Source organism: Fragaria vesca, linkage group LG7 (assembly GCF_000184155.1).
Source record: "Fragaria vesca subsp. vesca linkage group LG7, FraVesHawaii_1.0, whole genome shotgun sequence".
Lineage (NCBI taxonomy): Eukaryota > Viridiplantae > Streptophyta > Magnoliopsida > Rosales > Rosaceae > Fragaria > Fragaria vesca.
This window is the reverse complement of record NC_020497.1, coordinates 6470861-6489982: the sequence shown is the minus strand read 5'-3', so window position 1 is coordinate 6489982 and position 19122 is coordinate 6470861. Positions and strand designations below refer to the sequence as shown.

Below are 19122 nucleotides of genomic sequence, written 5' to 3'. Positions count from 1 at the left end.
TATAAAGAACTATAGCCGACGAAAATATAATTTAGCCGACGAAGGAAAATTTCGTCGGCTAAAGTGTACTTTAGCCGACGAAAATTGTTTCGTCGGCCTGTTTTTTTTTTCGTCGGCTAAAGTCTTTCTTCTGGTAGTGCATGCATAATATTTGAGTATTACCATCAGGAAGGTGCCAAGTCTTCTATCAAACATTGCAAAATCAGATCCTCTTGGACTCGGTTATGTTCAATTGCATTCATAGTTTCATACCAAACCAAATTTCCATTGTTTTTATATACACTAAAAAATACTGCTACTTATGAGTAAAAATACAGAGTACACAAGGTTACATATCCACATACACATTGCCAATGATGAGGCAGAGCCTGAAAGAATCTAAACTATGATACAATTCTTCATATGAAGATTGCACATCAAGCTAATGGACTAGATATCAGATAACAGATTTATAAATATAGCTAGTCGCATATACACATTTATCAGTTCATTGTAGCAAGTAGAAGTGTCCAAATTGGCAGGACAGGACATGTATATGTACCTAAACTTAGAAGACCACAAAAATTGTATCATAAACTAAAGTTTAATACGCATTTGCATAATTAGATTATTGCACTCAATGGACATGGCAGCTATTTGATAATCTTGAATCTTATTTTACTATTTGGCTTGTTGAAAACCTCATTCAACATCGAAGCTCACTCTCTATTTACAAATCAAGATAAATAGACCCATGACAAACATACAAATCATTCAAGGACCTCTACTACGGGTAATAATAATCAAGGGGCAGCCAAGAAAGTATCAGTCTTGGATTTAGAAATTGAGATTTAGAGACAAAGAAGAGGGCCGGGAGAGAGATAATTCATCCAAACTCAACAAAACTATACAAAAAGTGTTGGTATAAGAATTGTTGGCTATCCCTTTATGATCAAAACACAAGGATACATGCTACACGTTGTAGCCTGGTAGCAAGGATTGCTCAAGTGAAGAATGAAGAACCTAACAGATCTCATGTGCATCAAGTAGTTCATGCATGTGTATCACATTCATTCACTAAGGATGGTAGCCGTGCTTGCCATCCAGATTACGGATACCCATGTTGTATCTATCCTATCTACCGGGTCTGACTATGTGCATATTCAAATGTATTTGTTTCAGTTTTTAAGTGTTTGAATTTCAAATATCTTTTAGCAAAACATTAGTCTATTCATACTTGAGCTCCAAGTCAGTCTAGGGTGGTGTGGCAAACCAACCCGTGACCACATGACTTGAGCCTTAGGTGACCAGCTAGGTTTTGTATACACAATCAAAGTCAACAACTGGTCCATGTGATGCACCACCCAAGCTATCAGCTGTCCTAAGTGTCCTCTTAGGAAAAATGGTTTTGTAGAGTCTTTATGCTTGACTAAAACTAATATAGTTTTCCAAAACCATTTGTCTTATTCTTTTGGCTTCATTCCTTCTTAGGAAAGTCTATCTCAGCTTTTGTCTTGTGGGTGGAAGGATCTCTAGGGTCCTATATGTCTTAGTTTTTCAGACAAGTAGCTAAAGTCCAAAAGAGCCTTTGTTGATGTGGCTAACGTGCTTGCTTCCTCATAGTTGTGCACTTAGCCTATAAATAGAGAGCAAGACTTCTCTTGCTCTTTGGTTGTTGAAAATAATCTTGCTTGTTTTCTTCCATTGAGTCTAGTATTTTGCTAACTGCTCATTTATCTCTAAGTCTTCCCTGTGATTGTCAATCTTAGAGCTGAGCACCAAAACCTTTTCAAACTCATATCATTGAGCATTTGCATACCTTGAGATCTGTTTAGGTGATGCAACAACCCGGCGAAGCTGTCTTTGAGAATTAGCTAAAGGTATTAGTTGAATTCTGCATATAAGCTTAGAATAGTGCTATGTGTAAAACACTTGAGTGACAAGAGAGCAAGTTCACTTGAGTGCTAGTAGTTAGACTAGGCAGTATGGTTAGGTGTTTTGTCATCCTCTGAGTTGTGAGTCTTGTAAGAAGTGTCTTTACAATAGTGGAAAAGTTTGTATCTCAAGAGTTAGAGACACGTAGTTTTTCTCCTTGGTTGCAGGGTTTCTGCGTATAAAAAACGTACTGATGTTATATCTTTTACTTCCAGTACTTGTCTTTTTATTTATATAACTTAGTCTCACAGTAAACAAAATAACAAAATCTTTGCTATCCTTATATGCGGGATAGAGCAAAAAGTTGTCATGGCCTATTCACCCACCTCTTTAGAACCTTCAAAAAGGCACAAAGATATTGTTAAGTTTCAAGTTTAGAGACGAACAAGAGGGAGAAATGAAATTGATTACCTGTGAGCCCTAGTTTCTCAAGTTTGACAAGTAGTTGCAGATCTCAAGCTTAACGACGAACAGAAGGAGGGAGAATGGATTCGCAGGCGTCATATAGTTTAGATTTTTATCAAGGTTCAGGGGTACCCAACGTCATTTAAAAAGTTTCATTAAACACCCGCAAAAAAACTTATAAGTAAAAAGAGGATAGGAGCAGCTTCTCTTTTTCCCCTTTGAAAACATCTTTTACTTTTTAAAAAAATGGCTTTTGTGTGAGTTACCAAACACCAAAAACTTCGGTGCTTGTTGGCCCCCCTCCCCCTCTCGAAACGCAGCCTATAAGAGGATGTCATACAAATATAATAATATTCGTTTCACTCTCTTCAGAATTATTCTGGTGTCTATATTACTTCCTCTGCCTCCGATCCAATTATCTTAAACAGATATGGGGTTCCTCTACTTCATCTGCACCTTCATAGTTTCAGTCCTCGCTCTTTTCCTAACCTTCTTCTCTTTTCTCATAGTCAAAATCTTCACAGGCAAATCCATTGGAAACCCAAACTATGCACCAGTGAAAGGCACAGTCTTTAGCCTGCTCTTCTACTACAACAAAATGTATGACTACCAAACCAGAGTGGCCAGAGGAACCCCAACTCACCGGATTCTGGCTCCTGAGTTCAGTTTATTATACACCACCGACTCGAGAAACATCGAGCATGTTCTCAAAACCAACTTTGCATATTATTCAAAAGGTTTTTACAATCAGGAAATCATGTATGATATTTTTGGACAAGGGATATTTATTGTTGATGGAGAAAAGTGGAGACACCAGAGGAAGCTTTCGAGCTATGAGTTCTCAACCAGGGTTCTTAGAGACTTCAGCTGTTCTGTGTTTAGAAGAAGTGCTGCAAGATTGGTGAAAGTTGTTTCTGAGTTCTCGGACTCAAATGGGGTTTTTGATATGCAGGTGAGAAATCTAAAGCCAAAAGATCCATTTTTGTGTATTAGTATTTATTTTGATAATCAAATAACCAAAGTTAGACATGACTCTGTTAGAGTTGTTCAGTGTTTGCTTGATCATATTGGTTTAGGAATAGGAATACTGTATATAGCTAATTGATTGATCAGCATATAGCCATATACTGTGTGTAAACATCAATAAACAGCTTACTGTGATCAAATACTCAAGTTTTATTGCATATGCTTCTTTTTGTAGGACTTGCTTCTGAGATGTACCTTGGATTCCATATTCAAAGTTGGATTTGGAGTGGAACTAAATTGCTTGAAAGGGTCAAGCAAAGAAGGGATAGAATTCATGAAGGCCTTTGATGAGTCAACTGCTCTGACTTATTGGCGCTTTGTTGATCCCCTCTGGAAATTGAAAAGATTTCTCAACATTGGTTCTGAGGCTAACCTTAGAAAGCATGTCAAAGTCATACGTGATTTCGTGCACCAACTTATCAAGAGCAAGAGGGATTTGCTAGCTGGCCAGAAACATGGTGTTAGTGGAATTCTACATTTTTGAATCTTCGTAGAGCTTTGTCTAATTTACTAACCAAGATAGTTAATGTTTGATTTACTGATGAACTATAAAATTTATGTCGTGTTTCGTAGGATGACAAGGAGGACATTCTCTCACGGTTTCTATTGGAGAGTGAGAAGAATCCAGAGGAGATGAACGATAAATATCTAAGTGACATAATCCTGAATTTTATGATTGCTGGGAAAGATACAAGTGCTAATACACTCTCATGGTTCTTCTACTTGCTCAGCAAGAATCCTCTAATACAGGAAAAAGTTTCACAAGAAGTTAGGGATGTTGTTGGTCAGAATCATGCGGCTAATGTCGATGAATTTGTGATCAGTATAACAGATGCAACTCTTGAACAAATGCATTATCTTCATGCAACACTTACAGAGACCTTGAGGCTATACCCTGCGGTTCCTGTGGTATGTCTAGTCAAATTTCCAAGTTAAATCTTGTCATTTACTAATTCTAATTGTAATTGTTAGAAATGGATGCTGAGATGTGTCTTCATCTTGATTTCTACCAAGGATGGGAGGTGTGCAGACATAGATGACATTCTTCCTGATGGCTTTAGAGTGAAAAAAGGAGATGGAGTAAACTACATGGCTTATGCCATGGGCAGGATGCCTTATATTTGGGGTAAAGACGCGGAGGAGTTCCGACCTGAAAGATGGCTCAAGGATGGAATTTTCCAGCCTGAATCGCATTTCAAATTTGTCGCTTTTCATGTGTGTATCATACTTTCTGCTCTTCTTTGTCACATATATTAACCATGCAAACAGTCACTAATAGTTTTACCTGTGCGCTATTTGCAGGCTGGTCCTCGGATATGTCTAGGGAAGGACTTTGCTTACCGACAGATGAAGATAGTAGCAATGGCTCTTCTTTACTTCTTCTGCTTCAAATTGGCCGATGAAGCGAAAGAGGTAAACTACAGGACTATGTTCACCCTTCACATTGATGGCAGTCTTCCCATGCTTGCAGTTCGAAGGACAATATAATGGACTGGTACAAGTAAATTGATCACATTTGTACAGTTGAATCTCGATCGCCTATTGTCTTTAATATCGTAAGAGACTTGTAAAATGGCTCCTCAATCTCTTTCTTTTGAGGTATATAGTTGACTACACAGATTGATGTAGTTGTTTAATGCAACCCCCCCTGTGTTTATATGTAAATCTGCAAAAGTATTACTTTAGTGTCAAGCTTTATCGAATTGTAACTCGAACGCTGATTCAATCTTATTAACTTCAATTGAAATATTTATATCAGGTGTGCCTGCTGAAAACAAATGGGATATAAAAGAACACAAAAGATCATGGATTTTGGATCGTCCTTTTATCCGGTACTCATTGTCTTCTTTGCACAATCTTCAAACAATGTCAAATATGCCAGTTTATGAAGGATGAATATATTAAATTCAATAATAGATCAAGCATCAAACTAGGCTCTAAAACATCTCCATCAAGTTTACCAAGTTCGGCAGGACACAATACAACTAATTTGGTACCACTCAACTGATTTTCAGTAAAATACTTTCACAAAAAGACACAATAGTTTAGTATGGCTTGATTTACTTTTAGGATCATACATTTTCAAAGTTAAGTAACATGTCTAGTCGACATGTAAAGTACCTAACACTAACACTATTTGGCCTAGTCGACATAGTCTCATCTTAGTTAAGTAACATGTGTGAGACGATAGTCTTATCTTAGTCAAGTAACATGTGTGAGTTCGACTCACGAAAGAGCACTCCTAGCATTTAAGTTTCCTCTCGAACTTATCAAAACTTTATGCAAACAGCTAACATCACTGTTTTCCAAGGATAGTTGTTATCAGATGAAATCAAACGAATGAATACGAAAATAGGAATTCCAACGTAAGAACTTCTGTCCTGTTGCATTTCTCTACACTCTTCATTTCACATTGATGGATCATGGATGCAATCAACCCAAGAGTCCTAGACCCTGTCTCTCATTCTCTCTATATATAAACCTCCCATCCCATTCCCTCCAATCATCATCTCAAGCAAAAATGGAGTTTCTCTATCTCCTCCTCACCATCACACTTGCGTTACTCTTCCTCTTCCTAGCCTTCGTCTCGTTTCTCATACTTAGACTCTACACAGGCAAGTCCATCAAAGATCCAAACTACCCACCTGTAAAGGGCACCGTCTTCCACCAGCTCTTATACTTCAACAAACTCTACGACCACGAAGCCAAAATCGCCAGAGAAACCCCTACTTACCGGCTACTTGCGGCGGATCACAGTGCCATATATACTTGTGACCCAAGAAACATCGAGCACATGCTCAAAACCAGATTTGCTCACTACACCAAAGGGGAGTATAACCAGGCTATTGTGAGGGATGTTTTTGGGCATGGGATTTTTACTGTGGATGGAGATAAGTGGAGGCAGCAGAGGAAGCTTGCGAGTTTCGAGTTTTCGACCAGGGTTTTGAGGGATTTTAGCTGTTCTGTTTTTAGGACAAGTGCTGCCAAAATTGTCAGGAAGGTTTCTGAGTTTTCAGAATCTAGTGAGGTTTTTGATATGCAGGTTAGTAAATCTTATACCAGAAATTGAATTTACTTGTTTATAGGTTTTTAATGATGAAATTCCTCCATGGATTTAATTAAAACTACTATGAGAAGAAAGCAAAGCTAAGAGAAGAGAGATAACAAATAGAACTTCTGAAATTATGGTCTAATTGTCTATCACACCATAAAAATGCTTCACGCTTTACCTTTAACAAGCTAAATTTTCCTGATCAAATCCTCTTTTTAGTATCTAAAACATTTTTATGTAATACTTGTAATATCTTAGCATGTGAAACTAGAAATTGCAATTACATCTTTTATGCTGTTTATGAAAGCAGAACATGGATCGTAACACTATGTGTACTTAAATAGCTTATTTTGATACAGAGTACTTACTTTCTTGCATATGATTATGAATGAAGGATTTGCTTATGAGATGCACATTGGATTCCATATTCAAAGTTGGATTTGGAATAGAACTGAATTGCTTAGAGGGGTCAAGCAAAGAAGGGCTAGCATTCATGAAGGCGTTTGATGAGTCAACTGCTCTTTCATATCGCCGCTATGTTGATCCATTCTGGAAATTGAAAAAATTTCTCAACATTGGTGCTGAAGCCACCCTTGGAAATTATGTTAAAGTCATTCATGACTTTGTGCACCAACTTATCAGTAAAAAGAGGACATTGCTAGCTAGCCAGAAAGATAGTGTAAGTTAATTTGATCATTCTTGCAATACTTTGCTGTCATTCGTGTATGTGTAATTGGAGAGATAGAGCATTTCCTCTTACATTTAGTAATAAATCATCATCTCATGATATGAATATTATTTTGAATGGAGCTATGAGGTCTATCAGATGTTTGTGGCGATATGTATTGGGGATGGTCTTGCATGATGTTTCTCTTCTCCCTACCTTCTAACCCTATGTCTGTTACATGTTTCATAGAATGACAAGGAGGACATACTGTCGCGGTTTCTACTGGAGAGTGAGAAGAATCCGGAGGAGATGAATGATAAATATCTAAGCGACATAATTCTGAATTTCATGATTGCTGGGAAAGATACCAGTGCAAATACACTCTCATGGTTCTTCTACATGCTCAGCAAGAACCCTCTAATACAGGAAAAAGTTGTACGAGAAGTGAGGGATGTTGTTTGTCTGGATCATGAAGCCAACATTGATGAATTTGTGGCCAGTATAACTGATGCAGCTCTTGAAAAAATGCACTATCTTCATGCAGCATTAACAGAGACCTTGAGGCTATACCCAGCAGTTCCTATTGTATGTATATCCAAATTGTCTGCTAGTTATTCTTTTATTTTAGTTTTCTTCATACATTTCTGGATTAAATAGAGGGCAGCACCAAAGGTCTAATACCAAACCACTTAAGTCTAATAATTTTTGAGCTTCAATCATAGAGTTCCAATATATATATTTAAAGGTGACCTAGAAGTTGTCAACCCACTAGTAATTTTAGGGCAATTTCAAGTGCTTTAGAAGGAAGATTAGGTAGTGAACTTAAAATCTTTTTCTTGACTTTCCTTATCAGAGACAGTCATTGTGAGTTTGTGACAATATTGAAATTTTCACTGTTTGTTTTTTTTTTTTCCTGCAAGGATGGTAGACATGCAGAGGTAGATGACCTTCTTCCTGATGGCTTTAGAGTGAAAAAAGGAGATAGTATTAACTACATGAGTTATGCCATGGGCAGAATGCCTTACATTTGGGGAAAGGATGCAGAGGAGTTTATACCTGAAAGATGGCTCAACAATGGAATTTTCCAGCCGGAATCACCTTTCAAATTTGTTGCATTTCATGTTCGTGTGGTGGCTTATTTTTCTTATATATCACAGATACTAACCACCAACATTCTCAACAAAAAAAAAATGATACTAACCACCATATTAAACTATCGCTAATAGATAATTGTGTGCAGGCTGGTCCTCGGATCTGTCTGGGGAAGGACTTTGCTTATCGGCAGATGAAGATAGTAGCAATGGCTCTTCTGTGCTTCTTCCGCTTCGAATTGGCCTATGACACAAAAAATGTGACCTATAGGACCATGTTCACCCTTCACATTGATGGAAGTCTTCCTTTGGTTGCACTTCCTAGGAAGACCTGATCTGTTTCCATATATGAAGAAAAACAATGTCACTTCGGTTATTCTTATGATACTAGAGTGAATGTAATATATATGTAAATTAGGGGATATACTTTGTATTCTCTTGCTGGACTGTGAATAATACATTATATACTGTCTTGAATCCTGAACCAGGTCAACTGCTGCAGTTTCATTGCTTATTGGATACCCTCCCAGGAATCTATTGCAATAATCTGAATTCTCATAGTTGCATTTTTCTATTGTCTTCAATCGACATCAGCATGTGCCATCTTTTTGGTTGCATTTTTCTATTTCTTCAATAAACTTTCACAAAGATAAGCAACTACTCTTTTAGTTCTCTCAAAGTACTCTACCTTTCTTTCCCACTCTGTATATTACTTTGTCTCCCTCTAACTTGCTTAGAGAAAGATGGTTATTCTTCATTTCATCTTTGCTTTTACATTTCTCTTACTTTTTCTCTTCATAACTTTCTTGTCTTCCCTCATACTCAAAATCTTCACAGGCAAGTCCATCAGAGATCCAAGTTATCCGCCTGTAAAAGGCACCGTTTTTCACCAGCTCTTATACTTCACAAGACTCTATGACCACCAAACCCAAATTGCCAGAGAAACCCCTACTTACCGCCTTCTTGCTCCTAGCCACTGTGCTGTATACACATGTGATGCACGAAACATAGAGCATGTCCTAAAAACCAAATTTTCCAGTTATACTAAAGGTGAATATAATCAACTTATAATGGGTGATACTTTTGGTCATGGGATATTTGTTGTTGATGGAGAGAAGTGGAGACAGCAGAGGAAGCTCGCCAGCCTGGAGTTCTCAACCAGGATTCTTAGAGATTTTAGCTGCTCTGTGTTTAGAAGAAATGCAGCCAAACTGGTTAAAGTTATTCATGAGTTTGCAGATTCCAGTTGTGCTTTTGATATGCAGGTGAGTGATCTAGAAAAACCAAAAAAAAAAAAAAAATAATATATATATATATATATTTTGTTTGTCTAATGTGTCTGTGTCAGATATAGGGGTTAGGTGATGATAAAAATAAATAGCGTCATGCACATATTAAGTGATTGGTTTAGTCTGGCTTCCTGGGTTAGACTTGTTCTGTCGTGTTGCATGACCAATTGGTTTAAAAATCTTATGATTCCTTTTGGAGAGCTGATATAAGCTTAGGAAGCTATATATGCAGTCCTAACTCCCAAGTCATTCTGTCATTTTTAGTTTTGGTTGGTATTTAAAGCATGGTGAGAGGAAATTACTGAAGTTTCTGGCATTCATCACATTCACTTCCAAAGACCAAATTCCCTGTGATCAACTAACCAAAAATATTTCTATAAAAGCTTCTTAAACTCGAAATTTTGAAGTTTGAAATTCTAATTTTCTTGTAAAGAAAAGTTGTTACTCATGTTTCTTGCATATGATTCTTTCTAGGATTTTCTTATGAGATGTACCTTGGATTCCATATTCAAAGTTGGGTTTGGAATAGAGCTGAATTGCCTGGAGGAGTCGAGCAAATCGGGGATAGGATTTATGAAGGCTTTTGATGAGTCAACTGCTCTAACTTACCGGCGATATGTTGATCCATTCTGGAAAGTTAAAAGATTTCTCAACATTGGTTCTGAGGCCAGTCTTAGAAATTATGTCAAAGTCATTCATGATTTTGTGGACCATCTAATCAGGAGCAAGAGGAAATTGCTGGATGAGGAGAAAGATGGTGTAAGTAAACTTGTGTTTCCACATTCTCTTTGCCATTGTTTCTGTGTAAATAATAAATATTGTCTTCCAATTATTTTATGATCCTACATCTTTTAGGCAAGTGATGAGTGAATTTCTAAATCAACTTAACATTAACTGGGGAAATGTTTGGCCATATGTATCATTTCCACTCCTGTCAAAGCTTGCATAAGTGTAGTACTTGATGAAAATCTTGGCTATTTATTGATGTTTCACAGAATGACAAGGAGGATATACTATCAAGGTTCCTTGTGGAAAGTGAGAAGGATCCGGAGCAAATGACTGACAAATATCTAAGGGATATAGTTCTGAATTTTATGATTGCTGGCAAAGATACAAGTGCAAATACACTCTCATGGTTCTTCTACATGCTCAGCAAGAACCCTCTAATACAGGAGAAAGTTGCACAAGAAGTGAGGGATGTTGTAGGTCTGGATCATGAAGCCAACATTGATGAATTTTTGGCCAAAATAACTGATGCAGCTCTTGATAAAATGCACTATCTTCATGCTACACTAACTGAGACTTTGAGGCTATATCCTGCAGTTCCCCTGGTACGTATGTGTGTATACTCAAAGATCCAATTAAACACTTCCAAAAGTAACTCCTGTAACTGTTTGAAAGTCGAACTTCAAATCATTTAATTAGATGAGTTTTAACATCAAATTGTTCTTGTCTTATTCTATAGGATGGGAGATCTGCCGAGACAGATGACATTCTTCCTGATGGCTTCAGAGTGAAAAAAGGAGATCGAATAACCTATATGGCTTATGCCATGGGAAGAATGCCTTACATCTGGGGAAAAGATGCTGAGGATTTCCGACCTGAAAGATGGCTCGAGAATGGAATATTCAAGCCAGAGTCACCTTTCAAATTCGTTGCATTTCATGTTCGTGTCACATTTTTCTTCATTTTTTGTTGCTATAACACATCTAGTGATGCACTGTCTCAAAGCTAGTTTCCCTTGTACTATTGCAGGCAGGGCCTCGGATCTGTCTAGGGAAGGACTTTGCTTACCGACAGATGAAGATAGTAGCAATGGCTCTTCTCTGGTCCTTCCGCTTCAAATTGGCTGATGAAACGAAGAACGTAACCTATAGAACCATGTTCACTCTTCACATGGATGGCAGCCTCACTATGCTTGCAGTTCCAAGGAAATTTTGAGACATTTCATGAGCAAAAATAATGTTTTGGAGTGTGAAGGCTATTTCCATCTGTATCAGTGGATATATCTATGTTATGTTCTCTTGTGTCGTTGTCATTAATCAGATAAAACCATTATGTGATTTTAGAGGTAATTATCTTTCTACTTTCTCATTGCTTCTTGTTGCAAAAGATATTGCTCTTTTTAAGTTATTAACAGAAAGCAAAATTCTTTGACTCTTAGAATAAAGTCATAAACATACATATGATAACTAATGACAAAATTAGTAACATTAAATTAATTACAATGCAGCAGAAAGCTCCAAAAAATTTCTTCAAATCAAACACTGCTGCCACCACTATTTCTATTAGAGATTTCACCAAGAAGAAAACCATTCTTTGATTTCTTTCTACACCCAGCAGCATCACTAGCCTCATCTTTTCTCTCAACCAAACAAAGTGCCAAGTGAAGGTTGTTCCCCTTATCTCGGAATGACCAAACTTGGATCAAGTCACCTTCTCTAAGCTCGTTCTCCACAACAATTTTCTTGTGCCATTGAGTTTTCAGAGCATACCATTTGCTTGTGGGCATGCTCCACTCACTCAAGCATATCTCTCTTTCTTGTAGCCTGGTGTCTATCAATGGGAGTGTAAAGGTTTCGTGGTTCGCAAGCCTTCTAACTTCATCATCTTCCAAGAATTTGGAGCGGAGTTGTTTGAAAGGCATTGACAACCGGTTTTGGTTAAGTGCTAAGTCAGACATGTACAATGTCTTCTCAATGACCAAGTTCACCTTACTCCCTCCCATACTTTCAATCTTCTTCTTGAAATTTTCAGGCAAGTCATGACTGGTAGTAGTAGCATTACGATTTGGTACTATTTTTCTCTTATGCCTTCTCTTGAAGCCTTTATGTTTCTTGTTCCTCAACGCGCAATCCGAATCATAATCATTAGCATCATTATCAACACAATCAGACTTAACCAATTTTTTCCCAATCATCAACTCCACCTTAATCCCTCCGGAAGTTTCATTCTGGTTCTTGAACTCGTCAGGCAAGTCACCAGTACTATGGGGTACTAATTTCTTGTTCTCCCTATCATGCTCATCTTGGAATTTTCTTTTCAAACCATTCTTTTTTATGCTCATATCTTTCTGTTCTCTAACACCGTTTTCTTTTTGGGGCTCCCATCTTCTTCGCGTCTGCGGAATAAATGGACTAGATTCTTTCTCTATGACACAATTTGGTTCTTTCTTGCAGTTTAAGGTATCCATTTGAAGTTGAAGGTTCCCACTATAACATCCTAAGGTATTTTTGGGCTCCATTACCATAGGCTTTTTTTTCTTCGAGGTTACTACCAGAGGCTTATTGTTAGTACTCTTCTCTACCACTCTAGTTTCTTGCTTAGTCGAAACTGATTGGTAGGCCTCAGCTTCATCTTTCTTGGAGTTGAAGTTACCCATCATCCTCTGCTTTTCTAGTTGCTTTTGTTTCATCAGTTTCATGTGAGCAACAGCAGTAACCATAGTTAGTATCTCCAAACTCGACGAGTTGGGATTTAAAACCATGCCCTCGAAATCTTGCCTACTCAAAAGTTCCATCTGGTCTTCTTCTTGGTGATCTCGATTTCAGAAATTGAAGAAATCAAACTCTAATGTATATATAAAAACCAACAAAATTAAGTACTTACAGAGATAGAACTCACATGTATATAGGTTTTAGATATAGAAGCATTCCATTTCCGACATGGAAACTGAGTTGAACTAGGTTTCAAAGCTTGATCTTCAATTACCATGATGTGAAAGGATTCCCTAACCTTCTAAAACTGGGTTTAGTTTTACATTTACTGCGTGTCCATATGAGGATTGACCCGACCGTTGACCCCATTGTAAGTATCAACACATGCAACACTGAATTGTCTAACCCACTGTGATCGAATCCAAGATTCATTTGATTAATATAAGACCAAGACTGGAAGATCAATCAATCTAGTCAAGACAAGGTTAGCTCGACTTGCAAGTCCTATTTTTTATTTGGCATTTTATTCGAGCTCATTTAAAAAATGACTGGAGGCGACTAACCTTGAGCTTGAACTTGTCAAATTTCATTCAAGCTTGAGCTCGATCATTTTCTCCCACATTACAAATTTACTTGTTGATTTCTTGGTCTAATCCAACATATATATTTACGCTGAGATAAAAATAAACTATGGTGATATGATAAAACTATAAAGTTATCGATTAATTAGTGAATACATATTCAGCTCGAACTAGGTTTTTTTATTTGAGCTGAATAGGGAATAGTAAAAGGACGCAAATTTAAATGCACGTGGTTCAAAAACACTGAAGATATTGATGTATTCGATCCTACGAGAATTTTTATGAAATTCTTTCAGTTGTTCTCTTCAATGGAAGTTTTATTTTTCGAGAATGTATCATAATTATAAGTTTTTCTATTTTAAGTCGTCGATTCTAGTGTTTTGGGTGTAATAGAGATGACTCACAACTCATATATCAAACGCTTTATGAGTTTATGTACACTCTTAATTTGTACTTTCTAATTCACTTATTGATCGATCCATATAACCATCAATCTAAACAATAGTTAGTAAAACGAGATATATTCCTCAAAAGAATGTAAAACATCTTTAATACACGGCGTGTGTATCTACACATACATATGTGAATAATTAAGATTAAATAACATAATATATATAAAGCTAGTTCCCACATATATATTGTATACATAAATTTTTGCAGAGATTCCACATATAATAAAAATCATTTTCATATAGATGAATGATGATGCACGAGGGACATAACAAACTGTGGCCCTGTTAGCCAACAAGATCGATCTAACTGCATGTGATATTAATTTGTTTTCTTCCTGATGATCTCATATAAGGATCTCATATAAGCTAGTTCCACGTAAAGCTAGCAAAGCAGCAAGAATAGTAAGTTGGATTGACCATAGGGTAGAAGATATACATATAAACAACGAAACTCACACACCCAAATTAGCGCATGGCACTAGTCATGGAGTACTCTCTTCTCTCAACCCCCATTTTCTTCTTCACCGCTTTGGCTCTAGTCCTATCCATTTTCACAGTATCAGTGCTGAAAAGGAAGCTGATCAAGAGTAACAAGAAGTACCCACCAATTGCCGGGACACAACTTCATCAGCTACGTAACTTCAACCGGTTGCACGATTACATGACTGATCTTGCTGCCAAACACAAGACTTACAGACTGCTCGGCCTCTTCAGGAGTGAGATCTACACCTCAGACCCAGCAAACGTTGAGTACATACTCAAATCCAACTTCGATAACTACGGAAAGGTATGTTCCCATCTCTGCTTAGTTATCAAGAAAATGAAGCAAGAAGCAGACCCATAGAGAAAGTTGGACCGAAATATGTCATTAGGAATTGTCATTCAGTTACGTACTCCAAGATTGTTCATCATAATCATGCATGCTAGGTCAAGAATGGAAGTGTTTTCTAATTTGGTAACTACATAGAATGGAACAATGAAGGGGCAGACTCTAACTTCCTTGGAGCTTTTGTTCAGGGGTGGTATAATTACAACATTCTGAGGGATCTTCTAGGGGATGGAATTTTTGCAGTCGATGGAGAAAAGTGGCGCCAACAGAGGAAGATATCTAGCCATGAGTTTTCGACAAAAATGTTGAGGGACTTTAGCAGTGTAATTTTCCAGAAAGGTGCAGCAAAACTTGCTTACAAATTGTCTGAGATTGCAACTTCCAACCAGACAATTGAAATTCAAGTGAGTTTGAAAAGCTTGTTGTCACTGTTCAAGAATAAAAGGATATTTTCATTCTTATATGGTGTTAATCTAGTAGCTATGGTATTATGTAGGATGTGTTTATGAAATTAGCCTTGGATTCGATATTCCAAGTAGCATTTGGTACTGCATTAGACAACATGTGTGAATCAGGTGAAGAAGGCAAGAGTTTTGGTGATGCTTTTGATAATTCAAGTGCATTGACCCTCTTCCGTTATGTACTTATGTTGATGTCTTCTGGAGGATCAAGAAGTTTCTGAATGTAGGATCAGAAGCCCTCTTAAGGAAGAACACGAAAATCGTTGATGATTTCGTATATAAGTTGATCCACAAAAAAATTGAGCAAATGAAGAAAAAGGGGAACTCTGCTAAGACTGTGAGTGACAATACAAGTTACAAGTTTCTGATTCTGATTCTGGTTCAACATGTTATACACTTTTCTTTGTGCAGATGGAGAGAGAAGACATTTTATCACCGTTTCTGCAAGTAAACCAGACTGATCCAACATATTTGAGAGATATAATCCTCAATTTCGTTATAGCTGGTAAAGACACAACAGCAACCACACTTACCTGGTTCATTTACTTGCTCTGCAAACACCCTTCAGTGCAAGAAAAGATTTCACAAGAGGTGGAGCAAGTAACTGGCATGAAAAAGATCACTAACTTTTCTGAGTTTGCGTCGAGTTTGAGCGAAGATGTTCTGGAAAAGATGCAGTATCTTCATGCTGCCATCACTGAAACCCTTAGAATCTATCCTGCAGTTCCAGTGGTATGTCTTCAACTCAATCAAGGTGTCCATTTATATGCGTTCGATGTGATTTTCTCAATCATATTGTATTTTGTTTCGAGTGCTCTGCGCTGTCTGATTCTAGCTCACGGGTGTCTTTCATATACAATTGGTATCAGTGTGATTAAAATTCTTTTATGCAGATATGAAATGTACTTATGAATAACCATTTCAGCAGTTGATTTCCACCAGATTAGATTCTGGCATATGACAATTAAGGCTTCAATTCTGCTTTGATTTTAGGATGGAAAGATGTGTTTTTCTGATGATACACTGCCAGATGGATTCAGTGTGAGGAAAGGAACTTTGGTAGCATACCAACCTTATGCAATGGGAAGGATGAAGACATTATGGGGAGATGATGCTGAGCAGTTCAAACCAGAGAGGTGGCTTGACGAGAATGGAGTCTTCCAGCCGGAGAGCCCCTTCAAGTTTACAGCCTTTCAGGTGAGACTCGCTTGTCCATTTGTGCTCAAAACCCATCTTTCGTCTCAGTACATCTAATTTTTCTTGTTAAGTTTGATGTCTGAAGTAACCTTAATCATCGGAAGATTAGAACAAAGTGTTTTAAAAAGCTACTTGTTTGCATAATAAACAGGCCGGACCGCGAATATGTCTAGGAAAGGAGTTTGCTAACAGACAAATGAAGATCCTGTCAGCAGTTTTGTTAGGCTGTTTTGTGTTCAAGATGAGTGACGAGAACAGAATTGTGACTTACAGGACGATGATTAATCTTCACATGGACGGGGGTTTAGAGGTTCGGGTGTTTCAGAGACAGTCTGTAGCTTCCTATCCATATCCATAATGGGGGTTTAGAGGTTTGGGTGTTTCAGAGACACTGTGTGTAGCTTCCTATCAAGGAAGAGTAAACTTGAGAACTATGTAACATCTTTTATGCTTCAAAGGTCTCTAAAGTTTTGCTGTAATAATGAAGAGCAAACTTGAGAACTATGTGCAACATCTTTTATGCTTCAAAGGTCTCTAACGTTGCTGTAATTTGATTCCCTCCCTAATTATATCCCAACGACATGTTACAGGTTTGTTTACAGGTTTCAACTTGAAACTGCACTCACAAATAACAATGAATTCATAACTAAGCAACCAATCTGTAAACAGATGAAGTCGCCAAAGTCAAATACTAGTTGATGTACATAATCAGACACTGTGAACATTTGGGTGTAGAAGTTCCACCACAAATGGACACATGAACATGGATCTACTGTGGTTCTCAACAAAGAGGTAAAGAAAACAAAAAAGAATCACTCTTTTCCTCGTACAAATCTAGATAGCAATATGAGATTGCTTGAATGGTTTTGCACATTCCTCAAATGGATTACATCACAAAATTGAAGCAGCATAGAAGGACTTCGTATAGAATACAAGAAGATTAAGAGGCAACATGATAAATGCACATTGAGAAAATCTAGCATTAGTTGAGGGTGTGAGCTTACAACCAGTTATGCAATCATCTGCAGTCCCCTTGCCGAGATGAGAGCGACACAACCTTGGTGGGCCTAAGCAGACTCTCACTGCAAGTCATGTGAGAACAGACAAGTTTCTCTCCGCAGGAATGGACAACAAATGCTAGGTTTTCCCAATGCATCATACTCGTACCATTTACAAGGATGCAGTCACAGGATTAGGGAGCTGAATCCCTGGTCTTGAGTTCCATTTTTTGCGTTGCCTATATGCCTCAATAGCATTGACCCGAACCCGCTCCTTCGAAGCATCTTGTACATTCTTAAATGCCTTCATAAAAAACATGCTGAGCTTGTAAATCAACTGAAGAACACCAATATGCCTATATGTTTAGTATATCATAAGGAATTTATAACATTACCTTGGGAGCAACCAACTTTGGAGGAGCTTGAACCACCTCTCCAAATCTGATTTTCTCACGTCCAGGAAAGTCGTCTACATTATCTTCTTTCTTGCCTTTTTTGCTCTTGTTTTTCTTTGCTTCCAAGTACCTGAACACCAAAAGCTGGTCACTAAACCTTAAAAGACAGATAGCTTGCTTAACCTGATCAGTGCAAAGATGCAATAGCCTAACAAAACCGCAACCTTTTCACTTTTGCAGACAATTCAATTTACAGACATTCAGATAAATGATCATAAGATGGTCACAATGATGCTGCTAATCTCATTAACATGCCAGGTAGCTCAAATTCAGCATTTTGAAAACGGGTAACAAAACACGTACTTTTTCTTGCGCTCCTTTCTTTTCAGACGGCCTCCCGATTGCTCCAGCGCTTCCGCTTCAAACCGAAGGTCAACCACTTGCTTTCGCTTCCTTTTCTTCTTTTTCTTCTCCTCCGAATGTGGAGGTGCAACATTCATATTCTCATCATAGTCCCCATTTTCCATACTAGTATCTTCTACCTCCACTTCCTCCTTATCCTTCTTCTGTTCAAATAACCATCATATCAACCACATTTTACCAACTAAAATTCAACATGGGCACCAATGGAATCGAAACGAATTACATTTTTTTGCTACAAACACTCAATAATCTCAATCAAACCCTCCAAACCACACAAAAACCCAAAACCCTTAATTTCATGAAACAAGCACTTACTGGTGGAGCAGCACCAGCTCCATCTCTCTTCTTGTTGTTCTGCTCAGCATCTTTGGCAACCTTCAAAGAGCCTGAAACCCATCAAAAACATAAACTTAACAAAACCAATCCCAAATGGAAACTACATCAAATTTCAGTAGAAGTTTCAGAAACAAAAGAAAATCAAAACCTTGGGGAGTGGTGTAGGAGAGGATTTTGCGAAGTTTAGAGGGCAAAGCGTCAGGTTGAGAACGATCAGGCGGCGGCGGCAGCCTCCTGTAACCGCCGTGAGCTTCTTTGTAGTTCTTGGCTCTCCGCCTAATGCCTTTACCTCCCATATCTCTCTAAAACCCTACTCGTTTTTGGGCCTATAAGAACAAAATCTGCGTACCTCACGCTTTCGTGCCTCCTCTTTTTGCACCCAAAACTCTGCTCCGAGGACACTGACTTATTTATATCTTTTATTTTCACCTAAGAAATTTTGGTCGGCTTACCTTTTCGTATATGTCACAATTTAGATTTACAATATTGGCCTCCGTAAATTTCAATTGACGGTACTAAACAGGTCCAGCACGACTCGTTCATGATGACCTGACCCGCGCACGGCTCGG

At 37.8% G+C, this 19122-nt stretch overlaps 4 protein-coding genes and 1 pseudogene across 5 annotated transcripts; 4 read left to right on the top strand and 1 right to left on the bottom strand.

Annotated features, from left to right (window-relative positions):
* The first annotated feature begins 2671 nt into the window (after nt 1-2671).
* LOC101309383 (cytochrome P450 704C1-like) lies at nt 2672-5097 on the top strand. Its single transcript, XM_004306842.1, has 5 exons — nt 2672-3271; nt 3521-3805; nt 3919-4254; nt 4360-4560; nt 4648-5097. The coding sequence occupies exons 1-5, from the start codon at nt 2750-2752 to the stop codon at nt 4831-4833; spliced, it is 1530 nt and encodes a 509-aa protein (XP_004306890.1). The 5' UTR covers nt 2672-2749; the 3' UTR covers nt 4834-5097.
* A 755-nt stretch (nt 5098-5852) lies between these two features.
* LOC101309086 (cytochrome P450 704C1-like) lies at nt 5853-8571 on the top strand. The gene is made up of 5 exons (XM_004306841.1): nt 5853-6388; nt 6792-7076; nt 7314-7649; nt 7985-8185; nt 8305-8571. The coding sequence occupies exons 1-5, from the start codon at nt 5867-5869 to the stop codon at nt 8488-8490; spliced, it is 1530 nt and encodes a 509-aa protein (XP_004306889.1). The 5' UTR covers nt 5853-5866; the 3' UTR covers nt 8491-8571.
* Nucleotides 8572-8898: 327 nt separating this feature from the next.
* LOC101293731 (cytochrome P450 704C1-like) lies at nt 8899-11385 on the top strand. The gene is made up of 5 exons (XM_004308392.1): nt 8899-9420; nt 9919-10203; nt 10440-10775; nt 10910-11110; nt 11200-11385. Exons 1-5 carry the CDS (start codon nt 8899-8901, stop codon nt 11383-11385), a joined length of 1530 nt encoding a protein of 509 aa, XP_004308440.1.
* Nucleotides 11386-14386: 3001 nt separating this feature from the next.
* LOC101293444 lies at nt 14387-16784 on the top strand (annotated as a pseudogene). Its single transcript, XR_185336.1, has 6 exons — nt 14387-14701; nt 14932-15147; nt 15240-15541; nt 15616-15936; nt 16198-16401; nt 16553-16784. The product of XR_185336.1 is annotated as a cytochrome P450 704C1-like (transcript).
* Nucleotides 16785-17019: 235 nt separating this feature from the next.
* LOC101308799 lies at nt 17020-18934 on the bottom strand. Its single transcript, XM_004306840.1, has 5 exons — nt 18702-18934; nt 18533-18603; nt 18158-18360; nt 17795-17924; nt 17020-17703 (listed from the first exon to the last, which is right to left on the bottom strand). The coding sequence occupies exons 1-5, from the start codon at nt 18847-18849 to the stop codon at nt 17572-17574; spliced, it is 684 nt and encodes a 227-aa protein (XP_004306888.1). The 5' UTR covers nt 18850-18934; the 3' UTR covers nt 17020-17571.
* Between the last annotated feature and the right edge of the window lie 188 nt (nt 18935-19122).

Excerpts from the sequence above, each read along its gene's own strand:
- LOC101309383 (XM_004306842.1), top strand. The coding sequence starts at position 2,750 with ATGGGGTTCCTCTACTTCATCTGCACCTTCATAGTTTCAGTCCTCGCT. Across the intron at positions 3,272-3,520 it reads ATGGGGTTTTTGATATGCAG|GACTTGCTTCTGAGATGTAC; the intron begins GTGAGAAATCTA and ends TTCTTTTTGTAG. Across the intron at positions 4,561-4,647 it reads TCAAATTTGTCGCTTTTCAT|GCTGGTCCTCGGATATGTCT; the intron begins GTGTGTATCATA and ends CGCTATTTGCAG.
- LOC101293731 (XM_004308392.1), top strand. The coding sequence starts at position 8,899 with ATGGTTATTCTTCATTTCATCTTTGCTTTTACATTTCTCTTACTTTTT. Across the intron at positions 10,776-10,909 it reads TATATCCTGCAGTTCCCCTG|GATGGGAGATCTGCCGAGAC; the intron begins GTACGTATGTGT and ends CTTATTCTATAG. Across the intron at positions 11,111-11,199 it reads TCAAATTCGTTGCATTTCAT|GCAGGGCCTCGGATCTGTCT; the intron begins GTTCGTGTCACA and ends GTACTATTGCAG.
- LOC101309086 (XM_004306841.1), top strand. The coding sequence starts at position 5,867 with ATGGAGTTTCTCTATCTCCTCCTCACCATCACACTTGCGTTACTCTTC. Across the intron at positions 7,077-7,313 it reads TAGCTAGCCAGAAAGATAGT|AATGACAAGGAGGACATACT; the intron begins GTAAGTTAATTT and ends CATGTTTCATAG. Across the intron at positions 8,186-8,304 it reads TCAAATTTGTTGCATTTCAT|GCTGGTCCTCGGATCTGTCT; the intron begins GTTCGTGTGGTG and ends AATTGTGTGCAG.
- LOC101308799 (XM_004306840.1), bottom strand. The coding sequence starts at position 18,849 with ATGGGAGGTAAAGGCATTAGGCGGAGAGCCAAGAACTACAAAGAAGCT. Across the intron at positions 18,361-18,532 it reads GAGCTGGTGCTGCTCCACCA|AAGAAGGATAAGGAGGAAGT; the intron begins GTAAGTGCTTGT and ends TTATTTGAACAG. Across the intron at positions 17,704-17,794 it reads CAAAGTTGGTTGCTCCCAAG|GCATTTAAGAATGTACAAGA; the intron begins GTAATGTTATAA and ends TTTTTTATGAAG.